Source organism: Hyperoodon ampullatus, assembly GCF_949752795.1.
Source record: "Hyperoodon ampullatus genome assembly, chromosome: 2".
Taxonomy (NCBI): domain Eukaryota; kingdom Metazoa; phylum Chordata; class Mammalia; order Artiodactyla; family Ziphiidae; genus Hyperoodon; species Hyperoodon ampullatus.
The window spans coordinates 149,383,572-149,402,925 of record NC_136915.1 but is presented as its reverse complement, the minus strand read 5'-3'; the positions used below and the strand labels follow the sequence as shown (position 1 = coordinate 149,402,925).

The following is a 19,354-nucleotide window of genomic DNA, read 5'->3' as shown; positions in this document are numbered from 1 at the left end:
GGATCCAGGAGTGGAATCTAGAGGCGGAACCTGGCTCGGTGACAAAGATGGAAATACAGCGAGGAAACTTTCTCTGCCAGGTTGAAAAGGGCACATGGCCTTTATATCTAGGAACGAGGCGAGGTTAGAACTGTGTTTCCCTTACTGCTGGCTAGTCAGGTCCTGTGCAAACAGGACCTAACACATAGTAGGCACTCAATAAATAGCGCTCAACAAATGTTTCAGACCGTGCCTGCAGAAGAGCTCCTCTTGGGGAGGCTGTGTATTTGCTGAATGAATGAATGAATGAGTGAATGAATGATGTATGTGGGCAGAAGCCGAGAGAGAGGAAAACTGACCTCCATGGCATGAAAGAATGAGCGATTTCAGGAAGTGACAGGGTCTAAGGTGACCACGTGATCATGTCTTCAGGAGAAACAGCAGCAGTGAAACACCCCTGGTTGCCCTCTACCTCCTAACCATTTTCCACATACCCATTCTCCGTCCCTCATCTTGGAACCCAACCCGGCAAGCTCTGGGAAAGGTCGTGCTTAGAAACAATTAGAGATAAAGGTTGAACAGAGATAATCAGTTCTCTGGGCCCAGGGAGGATGTAGATCTTGGCAAACTATGGGTAGACGTGGGTCAACAGGCAGACCAGGCCACTGCTCATTTCTTCCTGGATGAGACAATCAATTGGAAAAAAGATCAAAGGGAGGGGTTGGTGGTATTTATCAGGCAATTGGGTAAGGAGCATGTACACAATTTAAGTTCACCTCATTCTTTTTGAGAGCAGGGTAGAGAATAGGGCTAGGATTATTTGGGGCCAGGAGCAGCTGTCTCCTGCTTAGTGCTTTGAAGTTGGTCCATTTCTAGAAAAAGTATGTGTGTGTGGGAGGGGAAGGGAGAGTGACATTTATCCCTCTGTTCAACCGAAAAGAAAAAAAGAAAACAAAGACAAACCCCCAAAACCAGAGCCCACTCACAGAGGCTGAGTTTGCTAAAGCTAAACCAAATGTCCCCAGATCCCAGATGGAAACCCCTGCTCCAATCCACTGCACCTGGAGGCACCCACCATGAAATTGCACTTGGTGATTGTCTCAAAAATCTACTTGTACTATTCATCTCAGTCCATCTGTCCTGCCTGAATTCTTGCTCTACAAACTTGGCTCAATGTATAAAAATTCCCATTGAAAATAATGAGAATTCGGTATCAAAGTGAAGTCCTAGAAAGAGGTGGGAGTGTCAAGTGGGGTGGGGTGGGGGAAGAGAAACCAAAAAAAAATTTCACACAGAAAGTGCAGAGAGGTGGAGAGAAGGCTGAGTGACCAGGCTTAGTCCCCGACATCTGTGTCTCGGTCCCCAATGAGCCAGAGGACATGGAAGCTGAGTGCTAGGAGCCCAGTGCCAAGCAGGTCCCCCAGGGCTGTCAAGTACGGGATGGAGAAGTTGTCTGGGTCCAGGCCCCGGCCCCACATCCAGTGCACCATCCAGTCTGCGATGTACAGGAGAATCAGCACCTGGAGAAACAGAAGGGCCCAGCCTGCAGCCATCCCCACTCTCCAGGGGGAGACAGAGGCCACGCGATCAACCCATTCATTGCATCACAAGGCTTGGCTATCCACAGTCCTTAAGCTGGGACCGCTCGTCTCTCCGCCCCAGCAACCCCTCTATGTTCCTTCACCCCACAGTGACCACCTTGAACAGATGACAGGGGTAATTCGAGTTCTTTGGGAAGGAAGATGCCCCTACTCCCTGGAGTTTCCCACATCAGCACCCAAATTTACCAAACAAGAGGCTTCCTAATCGACATCCTACTGGTTGCAGGAATTCAGCCCTCTTGCCTCTAATTCTGGGTCATCCTATCCTCAGGTCACTCCAATTCTTGGCACGTTGGCCTCTTTGGGAGCCCGGTAGGGGGCTGGGGGTTGGAGGGATTTGTCCTCAGAGCAGAGTGGAATAAGGACGGCGTTTGAGGCTGCTGCCGGCACAGCTGTCTGAGTAACAGTTGATTATCCCAAGCTGCCTTCCTCCTGACCCTTCCCATTCTGCTGTTGTGGGCTCAGAGAATGCAAGTTTATTTTAACATTAGTCCTAGCAAAACAGAATTAAGAATAAGTCGGCTAAATACAAAGCAGACAGTGCGTACCAATTCAAAAGACGTTTTGGATTATCTGCTTTTTTTTTTTTTTTTTTTTTTTTTTTTTTTTGCGGTACGCGGGCCTCTCACTGTTGTGGCCTCTCCCGTTGCGGAGCACAGGCTCCGGACGCGCAGGCTCAGCGGCCATGGCTCACAGGCCCAGCCGCTCCGCGGCATGTGGGATCTCTTCCCGGACCGGGGCACGAACCCGTGTTCCCTGCATCGGCAGGCGGACTCTCAACCACTGCGCCACCAGGGAAGCCCCTATCTGCTGCTTTGATTTATCTGTGCCCTTGCTTTTCTTCCATTACTACAGAAAATTAAGAATGATCTAGATTAGAACCTTGCTTGTGGGCCCAGGACCAGTAGTATCAACAACAGCTGGGAACTTCTGAAAAATGCAGAATCTCAGGCCTCAGGCTGGATCTCCTAAATCAGAATCTGCATTTTAACAAGATTCACACGCACTTTTACGTTGGTGATGAACCCGGTCTAAAATATTCTGGTGGAGTGGGCTGGCCTGCATCTTTTATATAGTCTGCACGATTCCTGACATTTGGGGATCCCCAAATGACTGCATCTGTGTGAGAATGAAACGGTTTCTAACGGTAAAGCTCCAACACAGTCATTTGGGAGGTTTTACTCCTGACTGTACTTTGTAAATACTGTGGTATGCAAATTCTGCCCTGAGGGGCTCAGATGCCGGAACCAGGGCCACTGGGGGATCCAGAAGCCAGAAGTGATACCTATTTTTAGGCAAACTTGGTTGCTCTCCTGTCTTCTCTCCAAGGAAGCCAGAGGTTACAGTTCCAGCACCTTCACGTTCCACCTTGCCCCACACACAGCTGCTTTGCACTCCTGTGGCCCTGGCCCCAGCCCTGGGTGAGGGCCAGCCCCCCATAACTTCACACCCTTGCCAGCAGCTGCAGAAGCATCCCAAATAAAGAGCGTGGCCAGAAGGGCTTCGGGACGTGTCCCACGAAGGGAATGGCAGCAGCTGTCCCCACATTCCAGCCTCCCGAGCAGGCCCTGGGACACATGGCTGGGAGGGGATCAGGAAGAACCTTTAGAGGGGATCAAGAGCCATGCTCCGGCCCTGCACAGGCTAGAGAAGACAGCAGAGGGGAGAGTGTCCCCCAGCGTGTTCACAATGGGGAATGAAGCCGGGCTCATCCTTCCCGACGTGGCCAAGGGCTACCCTCCAGCTACAGATCCTCGGCACACACACCTTCCCTTTTCCCACCGAGTGTGCTTCACCCCAACTCACAATGGAACGTGGCAACGTGGGTAACTGCCGCGGGGAAACTGCATGTGGTTGGCCCAGCCCTTGCTAAGATGTCCTAACACACAACATTTCTAAAGTTGGGGATGAGGGGTTGGAGCTACGGATAAGGGCTTACCAATAGGGGACTGGTTAAATGAAACTCTGGCACGTCTATACAACAGGAGAGAACGCAGCCATAAAAGTCAGGGTGTTCTGCTCATCACATACGGGTGTGGAATGATCGCTAAGATAAATTGTTAAGTGAAAAAAGCAGGGTGTGGACAGCATGTATAGTGTGCTACATGTGTGTTTAAAAAAAGGAGAAAAATAAGAAAAATATGTACGTTTGCTTGCATAAATATAGAATAAACTTGAAGGATACATAAGAAACAGATATAGATAAACAAGGTCCTATTGTATAGCGTAGGGAACTATATTCAGTATCTTGTAATAAACCATAATGGAAAAGAATATATATATTCTTTTATATATATATATATATATTCTTATATATATTTATATTCTTATATATATATATATATAAAACTGAGTCACTTTGCTGTACACCAGAAACTAACACAACACTGTAAATCAACTACACTTCAAAAAAAAAAAAAGAAACAGATAACACCAATGGCTTGTGAGGAGTAGAACTGGATGGATGGAAAAAGGGGAGAAAAGACTTTTCACTGAGGTTTCACTATGAACCTTACAAATTTTTTGAACTATGTGACTGTTATTACCTATTCAAAAAGCAAATCTGTAGAAATTGAAAATGTGATTCTAAGGGTGAGTTTGGCTATAAAGGGGTTGCATAAGGGAGGCTTGTGGTGATGGAACTGTTCTGTATCTTGACTGTGGTGGTGGTTGCATGAATGTACATGTGATAGAATTGCAGAGAACCACACACACACACACACACACACACACACACACACACACACACACGAGTGCATGTTAAAACTGGTGCAATGTGAATAGCTTTGTGCATTGTACCAACACTGATTTCCTGGTCTTGATGTGCTATAATTATGCAAGATGTTACCACTGCAGGGAACTGGGTGATCGGTACATGGGATCTCTCTACATTTTTGGGGGCAATTTCTTGAGAATATATAACTATTTCAAAACAAAAAGTTGAAAAAAAGGTAATAAAAAGCCAGGAGAAAGCATCCTAGTATTACAGAATGGCAAGCCTGGATGGGATCCAACAGATTATCTAGTGCAGTGGTTTTGACACGTTTTCAAGCTGTGAAACCCTTTATTCAAATGAAATCTCCCAAGGAACCCCAGCATGTGAACAGGACCACATGGAGCTGTGTGGCCAGGCTAGTGGGGGTGGCACCTGCCTGAAGTCCACCACCTCTGGTCCACTCCTCTCAATTTACAAATGTATCACTGAGCCTCAGAGAAGTAAAATGACTGAGCCAAAGTCACACAGCATGTTAGTGACTTTGCGGGAACTACAGTCTGTTCTCCTGAGCCCCTGTCCAGGGTTTACTGGCCACACAGTCACAGAGAAAGAGTTGGAAGACTCTTTCTGGGCCAAGCCTGGACCTCCCCTCCCATCCCTGCAGGGCAGCCCTGGCCCCCGCCCCCGTGCCCCTGCCAGTCCGTACCTGGAGCAGTGCAGCTGTCATGTAGAAGATGATGAAGATGAGTGTGAGAGTGGTGTGCCCGCCCTGCAAACAGCTGATGGTGTAGAGGAACACCAGGTGTCCTGGGACCACGAGGAGAAAGAGGACCCGGGCCGAGCGAGAATTCACATCTGGAACCAGGGGTGAGACGGTGTGAGGAAGAGTAGGGGAGGAGGAGAACTGGCTCCAAGAGGCCTTTCAAAGTCAGGAGGTACCACGCTACACTCCAGGGCAGCAGACAGCTGACTATCTCTGTGTCTCCATCCCATGGTCCCCAGCCCCCAGGGTGTCCCAGGAAAGGACAGCCTTCCTGCCTGGGCTCTGCCCTCCAGAACAGCTGGTACATACAGCCCAACAGAGAAGGAGAACCTACATATGCAGGCCCCAGCTGTTTCTGAAGTGATGGAGTGAACCTAGGAGGTGGGGACTCTGGAATTACCGGGACTGAAGAAGGTGGTACAAGGGCTGGGGCAGCGGCGAGGGGCTTGCCCAGTGTTCTCCCCTGGCATCCCGTTCATGTGGAGGAAGGTGGAGATGCGGCTGGCCTGCACAGCCACCAGATTGCCCCCAACACCTGCGGAGACACATAAGACCTGAGACGTGGGGGTGGGGAGTGGGGAGGGCATGATCCATTCACCAGACCCCAGGAAAAGAGTGAGACACTAAGAAGGAAGACAAAAGACACCCTTCCTTCCAGGGAGTCTTCCAGGCTCCTCCCATCCTCCATGCTATGGAGATGTGGCAGTCCTACGTACTACTAACACGGCTGAGAGTGCAGGAAGGGACACAGGTGGATCTGCAGACTCAGGGAGCCTGCCTTCTCCATCAATGCAGAGTGTGCACCTGCGGTCAGACACAGCCGAGGGGACAAGGCCCTGCCTGGCTCAGCCCCTCTCCAAAGCTCTGCGTTGACCCAGGCATCCAATGCTCATGCGCTGGTTCCAGTAACCAGTTTCAAGTAGCAGTTCAAGTCGTGAACTATCTGAGCTGGACTCTCTTGCCTGCTGGAACCCTGACTGACACAAAGCCCCCCAAATCCTCTGATCCCGCCCTCTTGTTTCCCCTAGGCAGCTAATGCCAAGACCTCACCATTAATCACAGGTGTGAAGACAGCCATCCCTGCAAAGTTGGGGTCTGAGACAGTCTTGTCCAAGATGAGGCCTCCCACACTACACAGACACAAAGACAGGACACAAAGACCACTGAAGGCTTCTGTTCCGGTCCCTGGGATGAGAGGTACAGGTCCATCTGGACGTGGGCAGCAAGGTGGCTCCCAGGAGTCCCTTGTCCTTCCAGTCCTCGCCTCCCCTTGCCAGACCAGCTGATGCTCCTGACATACACACTGGCGCAGCACCCCGAGCAAGCTGGGGCAGGCAGCTGTCTCCTTTACCCACCTCCCAAGTTGGCTAGAGGAGCCGCCTGCTGTTCTGCCTGCTCAGTGTGATTTCTCCTTCTGGTAACAGTGCTGGGCTTTTCCTCAGGGAACCACCTCTCTCAAACTCAGTCACTGTGGTTCGAGTGACACTGCTCCAATGATGGCAAGGCCCCAGGCCCATCCAATCAGAGCAGCACATCCCTAAGGCCACAGTGATTGGTTCAGGGATAGCCACATGACTGGATGACAGGCAATGACATTCTATAATGGGATTCTGCAGAACTGTTGAGAGAAAGAATCCCTGCTGGAATTAGTAAGCGTAAGGAAGTGCAAACCTGAAGCTGCAGGCCAACACAGAGAAAAGCAGAGCTGAGACATGGAGCATACTGGGGCCCTAATGATCTCATTTATGTCCCTGAATCCAGCTGTGCCTCTTTAGTTCTCTAAGCCAGTGTGTTCTGCTTTCTAATGAAACCCATTTCAGATGGCTTCTGTCACGTGCACCAGAAGGACACGTGACTGATCCACTGTTGAAGGCATTTCTAGGGTCTGTGCCACACTTCCTCTTTCCGGGGCTTAAAAGTGAGTCTGTGGAAGGGAGGGGGAGGGTGAGGGTGGGCATCAAGGGCCCGAGCCTACCTGCTGATGGCCATGGCAATGATGACAGGCTCCCAGCCTGAGTACAACACCTCCCTGGTGACTGGGCTCTGTCGAGCCAGCACCACCCAGACAGGCAGCAGGGCCACGAAGAAGGCACACACCAGGGGGTAGATATACTGCCAGACATCTGAGAGAGGCAGAGATGGGAGGGAGGTGAGCACTGCGGCTCCCTGCTCCCAGCCTCCCCTTGGCCCAGCCTGCAAATGCCCCAACAGATCAACAGTAACACCACGCTAAATGCCAGTAAATGTATTACCTCATTTGATGCTCACTGTAAACCCGGGAGGTAGATGGGGCCAGCCTTTTCCATTTGTAGATAAGGAAACCAAGGTGAAACCTCCTCAGACGTTGGACTTATTAGGGGCACAGACCAGATCCTAGGTTTCTTGCTTTGATTCCCCAGAAATCCCTATCTCCCCTCCTCTTCTTCATTTTGCAAGCAGATTCCAGCCTTTAGTTCCTTTCCTTTGCCCTTTCCCCATTACCCCTCCAAGATAAGTAAGAATATACAGCACCAAGCATATTTCTCAAATACTTTCACCCCTGCTCCTGCTGCCTGCATGAATTTGAGATAAGTGCTTAGCCTCATCTCTCTAAGGCAGGGAGTTATTACAAACTGTGCTCCAACCAAATAGTTACGAACATAGAAGAAATCCTTACACATGTGCAAGCCCACTACCGTCTCTCCCAATCCCACCCAGGAGTCCACCCTGGTCACACCCTTGATTGCCTCAGCCTCACCCTGCTCCAGGTAGAGTCCCCAGCTGATGCCTGAGAGCAGTGCCAAGGTGATGAGGTCTCCCAGGCTGGCAGCAATGGGCGTGGCCACATTGTCTGGGTTGATTCCAATCTTGCGAGAGCCAATGATGACTCCAATCATGATCATGCCTGGGGAGGAAGGAGAGGCGCCAGGCAGGGTAAGAAGAGATAATGGGGTGTCAACCAACAAAAAGAGAGATTGGAGGTTTAGTTGACACCTCTGGGGCAGCCCTTCCTACGCCCCTGCCCCTCCCTTCCCTTCCTTACCCAGTACCAGGGAGGCAATGAAGGCCGTGGCCACGCTGCTGGCACAGAGCAGGAAGGCATGTGGGATACTGAAGTGGCCGTCAGGGATCCAGCCAAAGATGACGGCTGCGAGGGACGCCAGGAAGCCCACCACCGTGGCCTGCACCTGAGGAGGGGAGTGGTAACTCAGAGAGCGGAGCGCGTCTTAGCTGAGGTCACTGAGCACTTAGCCAGACCTCTTCTTGCCCTCAGCAGCCCCAGGAGGCAGGCGGGGCTGGCCTGTCCAGTCCTCCCAGGCTGGAATGATGTCTTTATTTATTTAGTTTCACACCAGACACCAGTACTGGGTAGTGCACCCTGCAGGAACCCAGGACATGTTACTGGCTGAAGGAGTGTTCCTCTGGGGATTGGGGGAGGTTCAAAAGAGCCTGAGACTTCAGTCCAGACACAAGGCCTGGGACTCAACGGGGAAGACTCCCAGTTCGGAACCTGTGTGGCCTCATGGGGAGATGGGACAACAGCAGTCAAGGACCGTCAGCACTCCTGAGTCTCCTCCTGAGTCTGATCTGTGGGGACACAAGTCCTCTGCACCACTGGAAGCCAAGAACTGCCAGTGGAGATACTGGGGTCCCCCCCATCCTGGCTGGTTTTCTGGGAAACCTGGTTACCTCCTGGAGTCCCTTTGGGAGAAGCCAGCTCAGCAGGATGCTGGAGCTTTACTCAGGAGCCAGCAGGGGCTGACTTAAGCCTTTCAAATTCCTGACCAGGGAGGAAGCTTAGCCCCACCGTCTCTGGTCCCTGCTCTCTTACCTGGATGAGGGCCATATTCCCAGTGATCATCCGCCAGAGCTCCTTGGGTGTGTCCATGTGCCCGACGTTGGCCTGGGAGAGGGAGGACAAGGGTCTGGAGCTCCAGGCTGGAAAAGGCCTGCAGCTCCATCCATTAGGACCTTGCCTGGATCAGCAGGCAGTGCACGTGACCTAAGACTCTGGGACCAGGACATGACCCCCAGGGAAAGTGAAGCAGGGTCGAGGGGCTGGGGTGAGAGGGAAGGAGCAAAAGAGCCTTGAGCTCCTGCCTCTGGCTGGGGTTGGGAAGGGGGCTCCCAAGGCAGCCTCCTCTTCTCCCCTCCTCTCGGGACAGCCACTGAGCAGAGGCCGATTCCATGCTCTGCCCTGCTCACCTGGGCAGCTCATTCCCACATGGGTTAAAATGACCTGATCCTTCCCTGGCTCTGAAGCCAGCTTGCCATCTTAGGGGAGAAAGGTCAGCTGCTGGTGCAGGACGGAGGCCACGGGAGTGTTTGGGAAGGAGTGAGGCGGCATGGGAATAGGCCAGGAGGGCAAGTTGGGGAGGGCTAGGCTGGCTGCCACTTCTCTCTGCCGCCTTCTCCAGGCTCATGGCCATGCAGGGACACCCCTGTCACTCGGCTCCCCTGGCCTCCTGAGTTTTACTGCTTCCGGCCTCCCACCCCATGGGGCCTGTATCTGGTTCAGTCTCCGCACCATGACGGCCGATCCGATCTAAGAGTTTGGGGAGGTGGGAGTGATGGGCAGCCCCTCTTCATCTATTCCCTTACAGAAGAGCAGCCTGCCATGGGGGAAAGGGAATGGGATTGGAGGGGGGCTGGGAAGGCCTGGCTCTGCTCCTGCCCAGCTGCAGAGTAGGGCTGGAGATCAGAGGAGGCCCCCCTCTGTGCAGGTGGAGGGACCAGCATGATGCTCGCCTGTCAAAGCTGCACAAACAGTCACGAGGCGGGTTGTGAAGCAGGGGGTGGGGCAAGAGTCCAAGGAGGGCTGGGACACCCAGAAACCGAGCCTGGGAACCACTCTGGGCAGGGAGCTCCTGCCCAGGAGCAGGACAACCAGCCTGGGGTCTCCCTACTCCTTTCCACCCCAGACCCACACTGCAGACCTGGACGGTTGAGAAAGGCCCGTGGTGATCTCCTAGTCAGGCTCTGTGCTGCCCCCGAGTCCGCCGTGTGCCCCATTCCTCCCAGCCAGGACACTCACTGCGGTGGAAAGCCTTGATGCCAGGGTCATTTCCAGGTTCCCCTTAAGCCCCAGCAGTGCAGGCACCAGGATGAAGACCTCTGTCACTTTCTGGAAGACTTCCCAGTGCTGCAAGGTGAAAACAGAACCCAGGCATTTCAGGGCCCCAAAGGGCTGGCATCGAGGTTGAATGTGAAACTGAGTCCCCCTAAAAGTGAGTTCCTGTTCCAAGGTTATGATTAATGGCTTGACCCAAAACGTTAATCCCTTTCTTGTCCCTTCTGACCTCAATCCTGTGCTAACTGAACACCCATCAGCCAGAGTCAGATGACTAAGATTGCTGAGGTCAATCATAACATCATTAACGTACAGACTCAGGCTGTTTCTCTAGGTCAAAATGAGCTAACAGACCCTTGGGTCATGGACCACCAGACCATAGACTCTTAAAAGGTAGGCATCCTGAGTCCCAAAAGTACAATTAAGAAATGTCACAAGATGATGATTAACCCCAGCTTCTTTGTTCTTCCCCTTTAAATCCCCCTCACTCAGAGACCAAGTGGGAGTGGATCTGAGGCTTTTCTCCCACTCCCTTGCTTGGTGCCCTGCAGTAAGCCCTTACTTTGCTGCAAACCTGCTGTCAGAGTTTGGCTTTCTGTGCTGTGGGCACACGAGCCCTTGTTCGGTTACAACTGGATAGTCTGGGAGCAGGGGCTTGAGGAGGAAATGGAATCAGCAGGGAGTGAGCACGTCAGACGCCTTTCCCCCAGGAACTCTGGAAGCAAACCAAGTCCATGGTACTCCAAACAACAAAGCCCCCCCTCCTGCCACCCAGAACAGGGGAGACGTAGAGGGTCCCTTCCAGTCAGGAGGCCCTAGCCCGTCTCTGCTTCTTCTGCCTGCTTTGTGGAGCTGGGGGAGAAGATGGCAGGGACCCACACAGCTGAGTCACCCCGGGCTGGCTTACACCCCAGAACTCCTTTGCGATCTCCCTTCAAATTGTCTTCAGTCTGGTTTCTCTGTGGCCTCAGCCTTGAGCGGTGTTGTCTCAGCTGTTGAGCACTGGGCTCCATGGGGCTGGGGTTGAGGAGATTACAGAGTTTGTTTGGTTTCTATCTATCTCCAAGGGCTTTGGGCCTCAGCCACAGCAGCTCTCCTTTAGAAAAGGCTCTGTATGAAGACCGTGGCCCCCAAACCTCAGAGTGTTGGTCTGCAAGAGGTTTTTCATTCCTCCTCTGCATTCTCTCACCCTACAGACCTGCCCCAATCTCTCAGTTAGGAAAGGTAAGTGTACCCCTGCAAGGAAGAGCACTGGACTGGGAGTCAGGAGACATGGATTCCAGCCCTGAGACCATCAGGCCTGGCTCTCCTACCTATTTCTTCAGTTAACATCTTTTAAGTCTGCACCATGTGCCAGCCTAAGGCTCTATGTGCATTTTCTCATTATATCCTATCAACGACCCAGTGAGGTAGGAGCTATGTTTATCCCACTTTGTAAATGAGGAAACTGAGGTTCAGAGAGCACTGCACTCCTTAGTGCTAAGAAGGAAAAATGTAGGAGCCAGGACTGGTTATTTGAAAGCTACTTTAGTTGCAACTGAAACTGAAGACTTGCAAAAAAAGGCTGGGACTGTGTTACCCCGAGGGCAATGTGGATTCCCTTCCCTGTGCCTTTATCTGTTTTAAGAATGGAAAGCCTTGGGGCTTCCCAGGTGGCGCAGTGGTTGAGAGTCCGCCTGCTGATGCAGGGCACACGGGTTCATGCCCCGGTCCGGGAAGATCCCACATGCTGCGGAGCAGCTGGGCCCGTGAGCCATGGCCGCTGAGCCTGCGGGTCCGGAGCCTGTGCTCCGCAGCGGGAGAGGCCACAACAGTGAGAGGCCCGCGTACCACAAAAAGAAAAAAAAAAAAAAAAAAAAGAATGGAAAGCCTCCAGGTTTGGAGTGGGGAGGGGTCAGGAGGCCAGACAGAGGTTTGTAGGCTGATCAGAGCATCAAGGTCAGGAGGCAAAGTGCTCTAATGAGCAAAGGCGCTGGACTGGGAGTCTTGGGTCTCCCACAAGAGACCACAAGGATAGGCTTCATGCTGTGTCCCCAACATGCTCCCACAGAGACCAGCAGGGGTACCTCAGACAAGTTATAAGGGCCTTGAGCTCTTGACTATAGAAGGTACCCTTCAGGGACCAGATCAGATGGTCCCTAAAGGCAATTCCAGCACTGACAACTATAGTTAATGATGAGCAAGGCTGCAAATCAAACCCACAATGAGATATCACCTCATACTCATTAGGATGGCAACCATTAAAAAAACAAAACAAAATAGAAAATAACAAGTGTTGGTGAGGATGTGGAGAAACTGGAACACTTGTGCACTGTCGATGGAATGTAAAATTGTACAACCACTATGGAAAACAATATGGCGGTTCCTTAAAAAATTAAGAAGAGAGCTACTATATGATCCAGCAATCTCACGTCTGGTATATACCCAAAATAACTTAAAGCAGGGTCTTGAAGAGATATTTGCACATCCATGTTCATAGCAATATTATTCACAATAGCCAAGAGGTAGAAGCAACCCAAGTGTCCACTGACAGATGAATGAATAAACAAAACATGGTCTATACATACAAGGGAATATTATTCAGCCCTAAAAGGAAGGAAATCCTGTTACATGCAACAACATGGATGAACCTTAAGGACATTATATTAAGTGAAATAAGCCAGTCACAAAAAGACAAATATTATATGATTCCACCTATATGAGGTATCTAAAGTATTCAAATTCCTAGAAATAGAAGTAGCATGGTGGTTACCAGGGGCTAGGAGGAGGGGGAAAAGGGAAGTTAATGTTTAATGGGTGTAGAGTTTCAGTTTTGCAAGATAAAAAAGTTCTGGAGATCTGTTTTGCAACAATGTGAACATACTTCACAGCATTGAACTATACATTAAAAATGGTTGAGATGATAAGTTTTACGTGTTTGTTACCACAGTTAAAAAAAAAAAAAAAGAGGAGCACGGAAATCAGAGGGGGCTAAGGCCAGGATTAGAGTCCAGGGGAGGCTGGACGCTGGAGAGTCTTATAAAGGCAAGGACCTCTCTTTTCTTTTTCTTTTTTTTTTGCGGTACGTGGGCCTCTCACTGTTGTGGCCTCTCCCATTGCGGAGCACAGGCTCCGGACGCGCAGGCTCAGCAGCCATGGCTCACGGGCCCAGCCGCTCTGCGGCATGTGGGATCTTCCCGGACCGGGGCACAAACCTGTGTCCCCTGCATCGGCAGGCGGACTCTCAACCACTGCGCCACCAGGGAAGCCCGGACCTCTCTTTTCTTGTCAGAGTTCTTTCTGTGGGTGTGTGTGGGGTGTTGATGGCAGGGGGAGTCCTTACCAGGACCCAGGGGAAGGGCTCATCTCACTAGGGCTGGAGCGTATCTGTACCTGAGCTCCTGGCCTAGCTCCTCATTGGTGGAAGGCGCAGGACTTTTTTAGGGAAGGCTCTTTCTGGAAACTAAGGATGGGAAAGAAACCGCCTGTCCCCCAGCCACAGTTGCTGAGCTTTCAGGCACCCACAGGAAGAGCCAGGAGGGATGCAAATCCCTTTTCATCCCTGGGCCCCCAAAGAGAAGGCAGCCCCAGTGAGCCCCGTCTACGCTGGAGGAACTCGGGGACTGTTGCTCTTGGACAAGGCCAGCACATAGCTCTGGGGCGCCAGCTCCCAGCAGGCAAGGCCTTGCTCAGCTCTGCCTCCTCCTCCCTCACCTCAACTGGACACGCAGCTCCAGAGACGAAGAATTCTCTCTGCTCCCCTCTCCGCCCCTCATAAGGGGGGCTGACCCATAAGGGTGGTTTGGAAGCTCCGCTCAAGAGCCCAGCCTCGTATCCCCTCCTCACTGCATAACACCTGCCCCTCCCAGCTTCCAAGCCGCAGACTCTGTGAAAAGCTTTGATCTCCAGGTAGGCATATGTAAAATATGCGTACTTATTGGCAGAGTGAAGGAGCATGGAAAAAAATACTCCAAGTGCATGCCAGCAATATTTCTGAATTGTTTGTAAGGTATATTGTTTGTCTTTACGATTAAGAAAAAAAAAATGTATGAAGCTCAGCTAAGCCCCTTCAGCTGCCACTATAAATACTCCCAAATCCCTGCATCTCCCAGCTCACTCGCACCCTCTCCTTCCAGCTACACAAGGACCTAGAAGGGATAGGGTTTTAGCAGCTTTAAGTTTCGGGCCAGACAGGAAAGGAGAACCAGCGGCTGCAATGACAGCCCTATGCAGAAGTCTTCCCGGCCGGCCAGGATACAGCCCGGAACCTCACAGCCCCTGCGCCCCTACCCAGCAACGCCCTGAGCTGGCACTCGGGTCAGAGTAGCCAATGCCTACACACATACTTTCTTCACTCACCAAAGCGTCTCAAAGACGCAGCTCAGGCAGGGGAGCCTCTGACATGTATGTAAACGTACACACACACACACACACACACACACACACACACACACACACACACACACACACACACACACACACACACACACACACACACACACACACACACACACACACACACACACACACACACACACACACACACACACACACCCCTCTGGGAGAGCCCGGGAAGCAGGCTGCCCTGAGGTGAGGAGTGGGTAGAATGGGCAGGGGCCGACAGTGTCTCTTCTTCCTCCTTTGGCCTAATTCAGGCCCATCCTGTTCATCCTGGCTGGAAGTGCCTGCCCCTGAGGTCAAACCAGTCAGCCAAGCCTTCACCCACACCTTCCTGCTCTGCTGGGGATGGAAAAGGGCACGTTTCAGGAAGCACTTGGCGGGAAGTGGGGACAGAACACATCGACACTGCTTCTCAGAAATGCAGCTCTTCTTCCCTTTCCTTCTCAGTCCGTGGATACAAGGGAGTGAGGGCTCACTGGGCCCTGATATTTTGGGGGTCAGGGATGAGACGGTTCCCTTCACACTTAGAAATAATCCCAATTCAGAGCAATCACCCTAAGTCTCGCACCTCAGTGGCCCTGCTGCTACTTCATCCTGATACTTCCATCTTGCCTCTTCCATCCCTCACCTCTTCTGGCCTCAAAGACAGACCCCTGCCTGCCTTTGAGTGTTCTGCCCTGAGCCTTCTTCCCCTCCAGGGAGACAGCAGCAGGGAAGAAAGTCACAGCCTGGAAAAGCTGGAGTCAAGGACATGAAGAAGACTAAGATCCCTAGCAGCTCTGAGACCCAGGCTGTGGGAGAACCTGGCAAGTTGGGCTGGAGTTTACCTTTCAGGGTGAGGACTGAGTCAGCTCAGATTAGAGTAAACCCAACCTTCACCTGAGGCTTTCCCCCACCCCCTGAAGACATCCTCTAGGCGTCCAAGGAGAAGGGCCTCAGGACAGCACCTGGGTACAGAGGGCTGTATAAAGTGTGATAAAAGGGGTGGACATGCAGAACCTGAGTGTCCTACCCAGGAATGCCAGCAGCCACGGGGGCAGGACAGCCGTGAGAGGAACGCTGCTTTCCCAGTCCACTCCCCTAAGCCCATGCTTGCCATCCACTTTCATCTTTGTAGACTCTTCCGTATACACAGCAGGAAAGAAAAGCCAGAGGAGGAGGTATTTCGGGGAGGGGGTGTCTCCTTTCCTTGGGATCCTCAGCAAGTGAGTAGTGAGTCAGGATAAGGAGCTGGGAGTCTCACCTGTTTTTAACACAGCTGGGGATTCCAGTGAAGGTTGGCACACCACCTCCTGCCACCCCCATCCCTCAAAAGGCTGACAGAAGAGGGGAGTGAGATGCTCTGCGGCCGCCTAGGACCAAACCGGGAGGTGGGGCAGGGCATCTGCAGCATGGAGAGTCCCAGAGCCCAACCCCCTTCAATTCCAACACTGGGCCCAGTCCTGCTTTCCTTCCCAAATGCTATGGGAACTTCCAGCCACGGTGGGGAAGTTGCAGCAGACTGCAGTCCACTTAAACTTTTCCTACTTTTGGCCAGTATGCCAGCCCCTTATCTCACTGCAGAGGCTGGCTCCACAGGCTGAGTGGAGAGGAGGGCAGATAAGAGGAGAGAGAAATGGGCCTGGGGAAGAGACTGGGGCTTCTGCAGCAGTGGGGAAAAAAGGTGGGGGGGCCCTGGACCAAGGAGACATCTGCACCAACACGGCCTTCTGCTCAGCTGCTCTGAGACACTGGGGACACTCTACAGCCAGCTCCTCCTGATGGCCCCAGCCTCTTAGGGCCCCAGATTCTGTCCCACTGAAGGTCACCTTAGCTTGTGAAGGGGGAATGCGGTGTGAATCCTTAGAAATTGTCCTGCTTTTCCTGAATCCGAGATTGTCAGACACCCCTTTCGCCCCCTTAGATATGGAATAAGAATCTCCCTGTGGTCCCTGATCTTTCTGCTCCCACCCCTGCCATGATATCACTGCAGCCATCTGTAGGGCCTGCTCCAGACCAGCTGTGGCAGGAGGCCGGGGGAAGGGGGACAAGGACAAACCAGCCATTGTCCTCCATACCAACTGGACCTTAGCTTTGGGGCGAGCCTAGGTGCCACACTGAGGGCAAATGTTGGCCCTCTGTGGGCACACTGGTCAGGCTCCAAAGATTCCCTACCTGGGTTTCTCAATGTCTCAGGACCATGGGTGAGGGGTGGAGGTGGGCAAGGTGTCAGAAGACTTTTCCAGCTCTAGAACTCTTTTCAATGTGTGAGATGCGGGGAGGGAGGGGCCCTCTAAGAACTTTTGTTCTTGCTCATTTTAGAATGTAACTCCAGCTGTTCCAGATTCCAGTCTACCTTGTTCTTCGGGGAAAGACAAAGAGAGCAGACTCCTCCCAGAGTCTTTAACCAGTTGGTGAACCACAGCCACGGTGAAGACCATAGAGGTTAATGGCATAGGTTCTGAGTCAGGTGACCAGGGACAAGTTACCTAATCCCTCTGAGCCACAGGTTCCCTATCTACACAATGGAGATGGTTATGGTTCCTACCTCATGGGCCCACAGGAGAGGCCAACAGATGTTCCCCACTACCGTTCTTACTATCCAGGAAATAAAGCAACCCCTTTCCAGGTCACCACCAGATCCTGGTTCTACACCCTTTGGAGGCACCAAACCAGAACTGGAAAACTCTTAGAATGAAAACCAAGGCCACAGGAAAGGGATGGAAGAGGTGGAGAACTGCTACCCTGGTCTCATTTCTCCTTCTCCCATTACCTCCACTCACTGCCTTAGGAGAAGGAGCAGCTACCAGGGGGAGGAATCCAAAGCCCGCCTTCCTAGCTCCTGACATGAGGAACAATCCCCAAGATAACAGGTTAGGGGAGAGAGCAGGAATGACATAAACACCATCCTCATTAGCAACCGAAGGTGCAGTGTTCTCCTAAGGACTCAAGTCAAAGTGGTCCAGGTAGACACCATTGAAAGAACCACCTAGAACCTACACCCTGTTTCCTGGGACAAGGGCATGGTGAGACTTGCCAGCAGGACTGTCTGTATTACCACATGCATCATTGGTAGGGTTGGATGGGAAAAGGGGAGGGGATGCTGAACTCCATGTCCTCCTGAGAGATTCCATGAGAGATTATATTTTGTCCCCATATATGTCACATAATTAGCACTTCTATGTCTCATCACACCAACACCGCCCCCCCCAAATCATGTATCAGACAGCATGTGCCCGCCCCCATTCCCCAGCAAGATCCTGCCAAGGTTACAAGCAGACAAGCAACACAAAATGCCTTTAAGAACCTTCCCACTTAATTTGAGACCCTCTTGGCAGCTGGACAAATTCCTGCCCAGCAGGGGGATGAAGGGGAGACTTGAAACTGAGCTTTCTCCTGTGGGTATCCTTGAAACCCCAAAGTAAAGGGAAAAGAAAGTATAAACAGGAGACCTATCTAAATGTCTCCTACTGAGCTGGGCTCAGCAAAAATGCCCAGGAGGGACGGCAGGCAACAACCCTACTCCATCTCTCCTCTTCCAAGCCTGAGCTCTGGAACCGATTCTGCTTCTGTTAAGCAATACTGCCCTGACCACCTCCCTGGGACTACTGAGCTTCCTCAAGGCTTCTGTAGAAACTAACTAGACGAAGAAGAAGCCAAGGACATGATCCAAAGGGAAAAGTACTCCAGGAAGCAGCAGCTGCTTCTGACAGGGAGGTGGAAGAAAAGCTCCAAGAGACAGTTTCCCGGGAGGAAAAGGTGGCTCCGGGCTCAGGGTCAAGAGCTGCCCTCCCCAGGTCCTACCTGTACGACGTCCAGCACCATGCCGGCAGCCACAGTCCCAAAGCCTGCCAGAAGGAAGGGAAACAGCACTTGCAGCCCGATGGAAAAGGAGGTCTCCTTGAGCGGCGAGGGTGGTGCGGGGCCATGGTCTGTGCTGACGTCGTCACTTTCATTGCTCTGGCTCCCGTTCTCCAGCAGGGCATCCTCCTCCCGAACCCCCTTGGCGTTGGCCCGAGACTCAATCACCACCACCTCTACCCCAGCCCCATCAGGCCCCAGGAACTCTGAGGTCCCGGCCAAGGGCTCTCGCCCGGGGCCATCTGAAGGGCAGGGTGAGGCAGGAGGGCCAGTCCCATTCAGCTGGTGGACGTCCTTCGGCTCCGGCTTAGAGGACATGACGGGAAGGGAGGAGGAGAAGGGGGAACTCTTCTCTCTTTTTTTGCTTTCTCTCCCTTTCTAACTCGGGAAAGAACTTAGTCTTGGGGTGAACCCAGGCTTGGTCGCCGCGGGACCTCTTCCCACGGCTCTCCGCTCCTATCAGGCGCTGCAAAAACTAATCCACCAACAGGCAGCCCCATCAAGCACTGAAGCCACGAGCTGGAGGGGAGCAAGAAACTCCTCACCAGACTCTGCAGCCAGCCACTAGGGGTGCAGATGCCTGACCCAGCTGGCCAGCGCTGTGCTTGGGGGAAGCTTCTCTGGCCTCTTAACTTCTTTGGTTCTCAGTGCAGGCTTCTCAGAGCAAGGGGCATCCAGAGTAGAAGAGCCCAGCTAAGTCTGGGGTGCCCTCTGAGGTGGCCCTTCTTTCATTAAAGTAGCTTGAGTTCAGATCTTTCAGAAGGCAGCCTCGGCCTGGGGCTGTGGCTCCTTCCCCTGCCTCTGGTTGGGCTCCTTCAGCTTCCCACAGCTCCTCGGGCTCTGCTGGTCCCAGGGCACTGTCTGCTGTCTCTCTCCTTTTTTCCAGAGATGTCCTTCCTTCCTGGGAAGACCTTGCACCTTCCCAAATACCTGGTCCTTAAAGTCACAAGAATCTGTATGGAACACCTTATGTAGGAAGAAAGAAGACAAGAAAAAGAGAATGTTACGATACAGCAAAGGACAGC

General features: G+C 52.3%; 1 protein-coding gene across 1 annotated transcript; it reads right to left on the bottom strand.

Annotated features, from left to right (window-relative positions):
- Positions 1-1,208: 1,208 nt before the first annotated feature.
- On the bottom strand, positions 1,209-18,647 carry SLC41A1 (solute carrier family 41 member 1; the record flags this gene model as incomplete). The annotated part of the gene is made up of 10 exons (XM_079698170.1): positions 1,209-1,499; positions 5,003-5,151; positions 5,460-5,594; positions 6,110-6,189; positions 7,035-7,182; positions 7,797-7,943; positions 8,082-8,226; positions 8,871-8,942; positions 10,074-10,181; positions 18,273-18,647. 10 exons carry the CDS (start codon positions 18,645-18,647, stop codon positions 1,314-1,316), a joined length of 1,545 nt encoding a protein of 514 aa, XP_079554296.1. The 3' UTR covers positions 1,209-1,313.
- Between the last annotated feature and the right edge of the window lie 707 nt (positions 18,648-19,354).